The sequence below is a fragment of the Apteryx rowi genome, unplaced genomic scaffold (assembly GCF_003343035.1).
Source record: "Apteryx rowi isolate R43461 unplaced genomic scaffold, aptRow1 scaffold_18, whole genome shotgun sequence".
Taxonomy (NCBI): domain Eukaryota; kingdom Metazoa; phylum Chordata; class Aves; order Apterygiformes; family Apterygidae; genus Apteryx; species Apteryx rowi.
In genome coordinates, this window is record NW_020448085.1 from 4,653,526 (window position 1) to 4,665,125 (window position 11,600).

An 11,600-nucleotide genomic window follows, 5' to 3' on the forward strand; every position below is an offset into this window, starting at 1 on the left:
CTCCTCTGCCAGCACTGGACACTTGTTCTCTTCTCCAAGAATATCAGATAAGCCTTATCTCTGTCCTTCTCCACGGTTTTCCAACAAGCCCTCACGTTCTGGCTTGTCACAGTACATAGCACATAGTTTCCACACACCAGCTCCTCACTCTTGCAAGCATCCCATTTCCTGCACTCCTGCCTCAGGTCATGCACAGCACCATGACACCACTCCATCTACCCCACCACTATCACTATGTGGATCCTAAATCCACTCTGCACTGGCTGCTACTTAAAAATAAGACAAATAAGGGGGCTTTGGGGACCAAATGAGATGCCGCAAACAAGCTAAAGGGCCATTAGCACAGTGAGCCTGTGTAACAGCAGCTGCAGCAGCCATTCTGCTGGGGTGGGCGCAAAGGGGGCTTCTATCCCAAAGAGAGATGAGCCTCAGTTAACACAGCTTGCGGCAAACTATCTCTAATCACCAGGAGCTAAAGGAAAAAAAGAGACCCCATCTGTCACAGAAGGTGTTTTAAACATTAACGCAGGAGCAGAAACACAGAGGGCTGTTTTTCAGATGGAAATGGAAGGGCCCATTCCCTTGTGGCCCAGCAGCTTTGCAGCATCATTGACCACAGGACAGTGTAGAGGACTATAATATTATCCAGTTAAAATGCTGGTTTTTCTATGTCTTAGTCACTGGCCCTTAGGACTACCAGATCACTGCCTTTCCCCTTCTTCAGGGGATGTTAATACATGTCAGAGGATGGGGCACCACTGGCTGCAATTAAGTTCCTACTTTTGAATTATGTAGCCCAAGACTGAAGCCCTTCTTCAGAAGGAAGCGTGAGCATGTAGTACAGCTAAGAGGAAGCTGCACTGGGGGAACCACAGGCTTGCAGGAACTCTGGGAACTTGATTTCTTATTATTTTCAGAAAATTTAGGGCTGGAAAAGATTATGGGCTCTGCAACCCTGAAGACTGCCAGCTTGCCAGTACAAGCTTCTCTGCTGTTTTTGCATACGCTTGCTGCTAGACTCTCTCTTCTACAGGCATCTCTAGCTAACCTGGCTTCCTTTTCTGCTTCCACATCCCAAAATCAAGGCAAAACCATCCCAAGCCAGATACTATGAACTGGATCCCAATTCACATAATTAAATTTTCACAAATGGTAATCACTCAGTTCCTATGCAGCCTCACAGCTCACACTCCAGCAGGAAAAACAACACACATACCAAATTGAAGCTCTGCTCTATATTTCAGATCTAGTAACCTGGGAAAGGCCTTCTAGTCCAGGCCTACTCCCTAGAAGCTACCAAAAGGGCAAAATGCCTCCTATTGGAAAACTCTTGCTCTCCACTGGATTTGGGGGCACAGCCTGCTAACTGCCCTGTCATCCAACCACTGTCATGGCCTTACACTGCCTGGCAGCAGAGGACAGAGCCATACCCTTCCTGCCATTGTCACTGACCTGCTCTTTCACCCCTATCTGCCCTGCGCCTCCCTCACACATATAAGTTATGGGCCATGAATTTCCCATGACCACCACCACCCACCCACACTCGGTGCATTGCCCCACACCCTGCCAAACAGGCCTAGGAAGATCTATTTTGCAAGGAGTATTCCTTCTGAGCCAGCAAGTCCTCTCCCCAGCACTGAGTACCTAAAACGTAAGCTTTAAGCGCAATTCAAGGAGCGGTGATAGAACTTTTACTTACAGAGAAAACATTTCCATAGTTGGTATCAAAATCAGCTGCCTGAGGAGCAAAGAAATCTACTGCAATTTTTTTACAATTGCTTCAAACAAGTACAAATATGCCCAGAGATGCTTATTGAGCCTGCCTTAGTGCTGAGGGAGAAAAAGCTTTGCTGACCTTGGTGATTGCTAGCTGTGAGTGAGGGACAAGGGCTTGGTCCTTAAAGCTGGAAAATGACCAAGAAATATTCTAGAATAAGGGCTGAAGGAATCTCACATTTATAAATGGCCAACTTTGCCATTTTACCCATAAGTCCAACCAGAAACATTTTTGAAAAAAGGACTGGGAGATCCAAGATAAAGCTGCAGAAGAAAGGGCAGAAGATCTCACAAGGTATGAAATGCAAACAATTCAGAGCTGACAGCTATGTTGACTTCTGGTGCAGCCTTTCCTTCCTGTCATCCTTCACTGCCATCAGGCAGGCAGCACAACTATTCCTTTTCCAATATTCTCTATTTCAGCTGTGTGAGTTGAAAGAGTGTGTGTGTGTCAGCACGCACACACACATATACATGGGGGAGCATTTAAAATAATTTAAAATAGTTTTCATGTTTCATTTATCAAGTGACTGGAAGCAGTTTTCCACACCATTGAAAAAGTCAAAATTGTTTGGGGCAGGCTCAAGGAGAGACTAAAAGCAAGCTTTAAGTCACAACAACCTTTTCCTTAGAACCCGGTTCTGTTTACCCACTGCATGTGCCAGAACCTTCAGAATAACCTGTAAAAGTGTCAGGGTGCTATGTCCCATTGCTCCACTAAACAACTTATGTCCTAGTGTTTGCCATCATTTGCCTTTCAAAAACAGGTGACTTCTGCCGTCAGAAGGCCTGAAAGTTGGAACCATGTTACTGATCTGTTTTCTCTAGGCAACTCATGCCACTCCATGCCTCAGTTTACCACCACATAAAATGCAGATACCAGTCTTATTATATTTTCTGTAGTAAATAAAGACTTACTTCTCTTCAGGGTTTCCCCATGGCCTATATGCAGAGGCAGGTAATTTGTTGCCTGGTCTTTTGAAAGCCACAAGATGCTCTTCTTGAGCTTGCGATTCCTCCCGATCATCTCTTGATGCCTCTTCCACCTCTGGCTTTATCTCTTTGAAGTAGCTCTCCAGATGGAGGGTCCCTTTGACCATGTGATCAAGAAAATTCAGAATCCATATGCAGTTTTTCAGCCACATTGGAAAAGGTTCTGAAGAGCAAAAAGCTGCATCCAAGAATTCTGCAAACGTCCTCACTTTCTCAAGGCCCAGAGAGATTTGCCATTCTCCTTGTGTCCAGAAACAGCCAAGTGTCCCAAGATCCTCTGCCATCTTTTCAAAGAGGCCATTCCTCTGGAAGAAGTTGCTATTGACAGGGTCCAGGTGTAGGGCTGCTGTTATCCCCTGAAGCGTGTAGAAAACAAGTTCCAAAATGCAATTGTGTCCAACTGCTGCCCACAGCCCAGACGGAGGGTCCTGCAATGCACCCTCCATGTCTGAGAGAAGGGACAGGAGTCCATTGAACCCACTGCAAGTTCTGAAAGCTGAATGGCTCTTTGGACTCTCCAGTATCCTCAGCAATGACTACAAATGTTAGGAAGAAAGAAGACAAAAGAAGCACTTAAACCAATAGCGCACAAAGGACAAATGAGCTTCAGAATAGTTCCAAATTCCAAGTTAATAAAAAAATAAAATAAAAAAATTCTTTTATTGAAATTCTGCTCTTCGAGCAAAAATCGCTGGGCAAAGAAAAGGTTATCACTGCACAATCTTCCTCCTTCTGCCCTCCCTGTGTTCCCAAAGGGTCAAACATCAGAGGTTTAAACGTAACATCTGGTGAAACCCATGTAGTCAGCCTGCCAACTAGGGAATGGTGCTGACAGGAACCAGCAAAGACATAAAATTTCCTGCTTTACACACCCTAGTCAGTTTGATCACAGCTACTGTTTCAGACCTTTGGCTACTCTGATCTATCCTCTCAGCCTCTCTCAACTCTCAAGATTTGCCTTAAATAAATGAAAGCAGAGATTCAACTGTAAGTCATCTCATACAGAAACCAGGAAGAAGACACAGCTCTCTATGTGCAAGACTTCCACCAGCCCTGAACACACATGAAGAGGCACACTAAACTTGTGCTCTACGCTAAACTTACGACTGAGTAGACCCACTCCAAGAAAACCAGTGAACCAGCATGGCCCAAAGAATACTGCAAGCAGCAGACTCTCCTCAAAAGAAAGGCAATAGCAATTCCTTTTCTCAATAGGAGCAAGTTTAAAGTTTGCACAGCAACTCAAAGGAAAAAAGCCACAGAGTCAGATCCAAAACCAATGAATTCATTAGTTTTCCTGTAACTGCAATGGGCTTAAAGCAAGTTATAAATGAATGCTACTTGATGATATCACACATGCATAGAAAACCCAGACTACTCCACTTGTAAAATTTAAATGCTATGGGCCTGATTCTGTCCCCATTCTGAAACAAAACCAGCAAAGCTATTAGTTATAGTGGTACAAAGTAAAGTCAGTGAGAAAAGAGAGCTTGTGAAGAAACACAATTCATCACAGGTTTTGGGGATGTTGCACAATCCATTTAATGGAGAAACTGCTCTTACAGGCATATGGGACCTTCCAAATTTGAGGCTGTGCCTTTTTACATTGGAAAGGCCTAATTTCACGTATAAAGTCTCCCAATAGATATCCAGCAAAAGAGTGAGTTCACTTTGCAGTCTGCTGAAGAGTAAGAGATCTACCATAAATATCTCTCTGTAACAGGATCCAGGACTATGAGAAACTGTTGCCAGAACTGGAGGGGGAGGGGGAACTCTATTACTGTCATTCAATTTTGCATGATAATGTATCAAACCAGGCAGAGACTTCTGAACAGGGAGTAAATTTAATAACTCAGAGTTGAAGTTATCAGGATGGCTTTAACACGTTTCAGAGAAGGTCAGCAGTAACCACATTTCCTCCAGCTCTAACTCAGTTACAATTTAATCGCCTATGAGTTAGTATTCCTCTGTCCCGAATCTATAAAACTGATGTCTGCTGGAAACCCCCTAACTCAGTTAACGCTAACAGAATCCATTTCACATTCCATTATTCGTTATTCCTCATAATTGTCCACGTGCCACACTAGAATATGGCAGGGCTAATTGCATTTGGGCTCGGGCTTTAACAGCTAAATATATATTAGCAAATCAATCTGAATTTGTGTGTAACACAATCACAGTCCCAATGGATGTAGATAATAAATTCATTTGCTTACATTATGTTTTAATACAGTTATCATTTGTCAGAATTAGACATTGAAGCTGCATTTATTTTCATATTAGTTTGGACACCGTACTCAACTTTTCCACAGATATTGTTAAAGTTTGCTGTTTCAAATCAAAGCTATGAACTTTGTCAGTTTTTTTTTTTTTTTTTTAAGTAACATGGTTCTTTTATCACAGAAGCAGTTGCCATGTTGTGCTGAAAGATGACTTCAGTTCACACTTAGTAGAGAAGTTAGAGTGAAACTTTAAATCAATGCTTAGAACACTGCTGTTTTCCAATTTGATGTCTATGATCTAAACCAAAATAGAGCACAGGAATTCTTTATCGGGCTTCAACAGGTTATGGATCAGGCCCTTTATAAACACAGTGAAGGCTATGAATAAGCCTAATTTCATCCTCCAAACATCCATAGGAACACTACTTTCCCTCGCCTCTATTTTTCTTCACCTCTATTTTATCCCCAAACTGGTGTATGCAAGAGATTACCAAATTAAGGACAATAAAGTTACAATTTTGGAAATCACATCAGAATCAAGCTGTTCATCTCCTGCCTACCCCAACGCTCAATTCAATGCAATCTCACACCTTTACTTCTTCTCACATCTTTCTTCCAAATCTCCACTTTCACTCATATTTGTTCCTCCTTTTTTTCCTCTGTCACATTACATGTAACTGCACATACAACTGGGTCCTAGCATTTGCAATCCCTATTTCTCTGTCCTGCATTACTATCTAAGTCTTCAAAATACTGCACAGTCTCATGTTGACTGAAGGTGATGGCCAAGTACACATCACTAAAAATGAGAGCACCCAATTTACCAGAATCAAAAATTGGCTTACAGCTTCTTTCTTCTGCACTTACCTTCTTGGAAAAACACACTGCTGGGGGCAAGATTAAGAGCCAGTTGCCACAAGCCAAGCAGTTTCAAAGAAAACAACAAGCCAAGCAGGAAGCCACATTAATTACCTTCAGCAGATCTAGTTTCAGGTGGAGTTCCCCTTGAGTAGAGGAACAGAGAGCCCCGATAACAATGCTCATATATTCTTCATAGTTGATGACTGACAGCTGCTCCAAGATGCTGAGAGTAGCACTCCTGTAGCACTCATCATCCAAAAATATCTTGATGTATGGCACCATCCCATAGTCCTTTAAAACAACTGGGACAAATAAGGTATCATTTGTTACTTTAACTATCTTTACTTGTAGTTTTCAGAAGCAGATTTTCAGTATTGGTGTGCAGTGCTACATTTCCATAAAAACAGCAGGAGAGGCAAGGAGAAGAGCTAGTTAAGCTGAAGGTCACAAACTGAAGGGCACAAGAACAACTGGGGATGCAACGACTCTTGATGACCATGGTTTCTAATCAGAAATGACAGCTTCCCAATACAACGGGTATGGGAAGGAAAAAGACTCCTAATTAGTTTTAAGCTTAAATATTTTTTCAGTTTTTGAAGGGGACTGCATGATATGGTAGTTTGTGACAATACATTTCTACTGTGAGAGATGCTGCAAATGTGATGATTCTGGGATTCAAGAGTCAATTAACTGAGAGGATTACAGTATTCAAAAGATTCTTTTACTCCTGTATTATTACGTTCCACAGGATTTCCCATACACATACACCTCTCAAGTGTGTTAATACCAAATGCATGAGTATAAATCAGCATCTGCCCGATTCTAATATTTCTAATAATAGATACCATAGAAGAAAACCCAGCTAACAGACAATCCATAAAAGTCACACGCACAATTTTGTTTTCCACTGCTAACAGACAAATTTGTTTTCTATGCAAACACTTTAGGGGTATCCACACAGATGAGGTGAGCAGGGAGACTACTGGGGTAAGGTTCATTATGAACATGTGAATGTCTTTGTAACATTTCTTCCTGGTATAATATAGTCATCCCTACACTTGTAGCTTTTCTTCTCCACTTCTGAATGAAGCACAAAGTCAGAAAATTTGCTGGTGCTTCTTAAGATGCACCTCAGCCACTTATCATCAAGTATCACAGAGGTAAGAGTCATGTGTCACTTCTTACCAGTGTTCCTCACGGATCTGACAGTAAGGGCAGCCACCATCTTCAGCATCACTGCATTTAATTCCTTCTCAGTGCCTTCTTCCAGGCCAGGCACTCGGGTTCCAGCTGTTCGTGTATTAAAAACAACAATACAATTTATACAAGGCATGTGGCTACCTGCAGCTAAAATGCCACAAAATGAAAAAAAGAAAAACAGTTCTCCAGCTAATTCTAGTTCTCTCTTAAATACTGTTAACAGGCTACTTGAAACCTAAAGTGAGCAACAAAATACAGACAGGCCACTTTCTAGTGATTAGGGCCTAGCTTGGGATTGAGAAACACAGGTCTGATTCTATGCTCTGCAACACAGATCTCTTGCATGACTACAGGCAGGATCTGTAACAGCTATGCCTTCATTTCCCATCTGTAAAACTGATACAGAGTTATCAGCTTAGCAATACCTAGTGAAGGTACATACAAATAAAAGAACATTAAAGATTGTGAGGTGCAAAATGGTAACATATTTTATCAACAGAGAGTATGTAAATGCCTAAACTAAAAGTACATGTTCACAGGCAAGTATTTCTAGAATCACACAGTATTGTGTAAGCTAGGTTGTTTTTAGATCTAAAGATCTTGAAGTTTGCAGAATAAATTCCTGGAAACCAAGAGACGAGAACAGTGATCCCTTCAGCCAATACATTCCCACCCACTCCTCTTCAACCTTGTGTATAAAATTACAAATCATCCAGTCATTCAACCACTTACTCTGTATAACTTAGGTCACGAAGTGATCTAAAGCAGTGAAATTTATACAAACACAGAAGACAGCTCTACATACCAGCCAACTGATAACCAGAAGGTAAGTTTTTCAATAACCATCATATTTATCTTGATGGTATTTAAGTACTGTAGTACAAAATTCTAAGTACTCTGGTATCAAAAATACAAGCATAAGTTTCCTTGCAGGTAATGGATGTCTGAACTCTGGAGCTTACATTGCAATTCATATTTATTCTGTTCCTTGGAATAAACGTATATAAATTATACAATTATACTTGTTACATCAAAAGTTATATCTAGTACTTTGAGAATGTGTGAGTCCCTCCCCCTTTACTAACTGAACATCATTCTGAAATTCAGAGGCATTTCCTCCTTGATACAGCACAGATACTTCTTTCATACATTTAGCTTTCTTTAAAATAGCAGTTAAAAAAAAAACTAAAAAAAAAACAAAAAAAAGCACTTGAGTATGTGAGTTTGTACCACAATTCAGCTGTATCCCACAGTTACCACATCAGGACTATTACCTTCCTGTTTTCAGAATAAGAAATAACTAAATCGGATAACAACGGGTAGCGGTAATTGTGGGTAACAGTGGGCCAAGATGCCAGAAATTGCCTTCCATTGTCAGTCCCTAGGAATAAGCGTTATTTTCAGAGAGAATAAGCTCTGCGGAAAACTGACCACAGAACACATCTGAAGTCAGTGGTCTGTCTCCTTCCTCCTCTACTTTGAAGTCAGGGACCCAAAGAACCACAAATTGAGGCCAGTTTAGAAATGGGAGCTGAATGGCACCCTCCAGAGTAACTTGTAGTGCATTGGTGAAGAACAGCCCATGAACTGTTCAGGAAAGTTAGCAGAACGATAAAGAGTCAAGATCTCAGAGAGGACCCTGTCCAGCATAATAAAAACATCCCATGAATTTAAACCTAGGCCAGGTTGCTTCCAGATAAATTCTATCTACTCAGTATATAAAACTTATAAATTGCTTGTACAAAGAGGTTAATTCATTCCTATCGATCTGTCTGCCTTAACAGTCACTATGAATGCCATAAGCCGTACCTGACTTCCTCAGGATTTTGGCTTGCTTTCTCAGAACTGCCAGCAGTAGGCCTAAGAGACCAGAGTCCCGGAATATGTCAGTGAATAGCAGGTCCTTCTTGGTCATGCTGAGAAGGCACTGGAGAGCTGTTAAGGTGCAGAATGGCACTACGTTTTCCTTCACCAAATACTGAACCTTCTTCAAAATTTCATGGGGGATGTAGGACAGGTCTAGCACCACTGACTCCACCAGCTTGAAGAACTGAACCTGGACCATGTGTGGTTTGAAGTGGATGATGTCAGTAAACTGGTTGATAGGTTGTAGTGTCCATTCCAGGAGAAAGAAGTTCACTGCATCCCAGGCCCATATGGTACCAATTGCTGCTAAGATTCTCCTACAGAGGTGCTCATCGTTACTTTTCTGGAAAACAGACTGCAGCACCTGAAAAGCCTGGAGGTTTTTCACTGTCATTCCTGTGAGATAAAAGCACAGGAGATCTTTTTTACAGCAATGCTATTTAAGACTCACTGCAAGCACCATAACTATAAAGTTAAATCGTATCTAAGAGCGTAAATACGGGTCACAGACCCAAGGGATGTGACTGGGAGGCATGTCCTCAACCTGGGATCAGACCCTATAGCTGGCATAGTCAGCTCTCTCTGATGTAGGCAATGTTTAGGCTCCTGCAGTGCTAAGCACACAGATCAGAAGACGCTGTCTCATACTCCTTCCTCCATCTTAGATACATAATGCACAGAGATTCATTCTTCTGTGACTTGCCTACATAGCCACATGTATATACTGTACCAGAAGACCGTGTCAGTTCAAAATCAAAGTGTGGTAATTGTGGATGTGCAATATTGCCAGAAACTTTCAGTTCAGTTTTTCCACAGGTTGTTAGGCAAGTTAGCATGTCCAGAATCTCTTCCAGATAGGGGTCTCCTTCATTTTTTTGCAGTCCCTCACATCTATAAACAAAGGTTCGGACAGTCATATGATCATGCCTCAGTAATACAAACACTTTCAATACACTACTACGTACTGAGCACACAAGAGCTACCCATATCCAGGCTATCTTGCTGTTTTTTGTCTTATTTCTATGACTTGTTTAATCATCCTATAAAGAGTAACTCCACATTGTGCTGCCACATTCTGGATCAGAATAAAAATCACAAAACTGAAAAAGAAAATTGAAGCGACAATGTAAGAGTCTTCTGAATAAAAGGGGAGTATAGTTTGGAATTCAGTCCAATTACATGTGCACTGAAAACAAAAAAAAGAATAATTCTCTCAAAAAGAGTGCTGTTTTGGTGGGCAAAAAATTAAATTTTGATGAGAGACCAGAAAATTAAAACAGACCTTTCACATGCTTTTTCTGATCCAGGCCAAGATTACACTTTCAAAGAAAAAGTAGACATATATTTGGTAAAGGTAAGGGATCTGCCAGATTAGGTAACTAACAGAAAAATCTTAGCCTTTGAGAAGGGAAAAAATATTGTTTAGTCCAAGCTTTGTGAATCAGACATGATGATAGTGTGTCAATGTCTTTTCTGGGCAATGAAATTGTTTGAGCTGTAACCTAGATTTGTCATAGTTTAGACTGAGAGTCTGTCAAATGTCACACACAGCTACTTATCATGTTGTCCTATTCTGTGCTGCCTAGTGGGAGTTAATTCTTAAGAAAAATGGCAATATCTGGGTTAGTGGCAGAGCAATAGGCTGACACTGGAAGTTAGGGAAATCCCTCAGAAGAAGAAGAAAAAAAAAACCACCATGTTTTGTTTTGTTTCAAGCCAACCAAGAAAAAACAGGGTCAGGGCAAATGCTAGCGTCTGTTTTCAGCAGGGAAGAACCAGACTAGCAGGATTTTCTTTACTTGAAGAACAAATTCCAAGCATCAGAGCAGAGGAAACTTGCTCATAAAAAAAAAATTCAGAAAAGTTCTCTCTCCCTCTCTCCTTTCTGCCAGCGTACGCTGGGAAGGGAGACAAATCTGAAGCCCTGAAAACCTGCATGCTATTTCTCTCCAGCCTAGTTACATCATTTAAAAAGGAAGGAGGCAGTCATAGCCCTTACTGATGCAACTCAGCTGTTTATGTCCTTACATGGATACAACTTCATCAGAAATATTCCTCTCTCAGCACAGTTTACTTCTGAGGGAAAGACAGATAAATTATGGTGTCTAAAGAAAGGACTGTTGGTGGTGGGGGGGAATCAAATCAGAGACAAACCCTTTTTCTGGTTGTAGGTCAGTAATTTTGTGCAGTCCAAAAATAATCATAAATAACATTCACCTAAGGACACCTTTGGATTCATGATCCAAATTACAATCGTCTCGATCCAAATTACAAGGTAACTCCCACAGGCTAAGCTACTGATCAAAAACCAATGTTCTAGCAAATGTTGGAGAGAAAGCACAAGAAAAGGCAAAGCCGTAATGGAAATGACAATGGATCAAGAGGATTTGGAAGTGCCCTCCTGATATGATATTAAAAAAGTCAGAACAAAGCTGCTGAGTGCTTCTGGGGAAATGGTATAAGACAGTTCTGACACAACAAACTCAGAGCCTTATTAGACAATGCAAATGACAGTGGGAGTAAAAGATGCTACTTTGTACTTTTGATTAGGATAACTAGTGAGGTTTTGTCCTGTTAAGTTCACATTCATCTCAGTTCTGAAGAATTTACCCATTTCAGACATAAGATAAGTTTGGGGTTTATTTTTATTTATTTATTATTTGTGCAACAAAAAGATCTGCT

The 11,600-nt window shown here is 41.0% G+C and overlaps 1 protein-coding gene across 1 annotated transcript in view; it reads right to left on the bottom strand.

Moving 5' to 3' along the window:
* The window catches only part of LOC112963865 (WD repeat- and FYVE domain-containing protein 4-like), a 147,452-nt gene that overhangs the window by 114,483 nt on the left and 21,369 nt on the right, over positions 1 to 11,600 (bottom strand). Inside the window, exons 10-14 of the mRNA XM_026061309.1 lie at positions 9,649 to 9,809; positions 8,862 to 9,314; positions 7,038 to 7,142; positions 5,964 to 6,154; positions 2,695 to 3,305 (exon numbers count right to left, since the gene is read on the bottom strand). Coding sequence (XP_025917094.1) covers positions 2,695 to 3,305; positions 5,964 to 6,154; positions 7,038 to 7,142; positions 8,862 to 9,314; positions 9,649 to 9,809 — 1,521 coding nt within the window. The remainder of the gene's footprint in view (positions 1 to 2,694; positions 3,306 to 5,963; positions 6,155 to 7,037; positions 7,143 to 8,861; positions 9,315 to 9,648; positions 9,810 to 11,600) is intronic.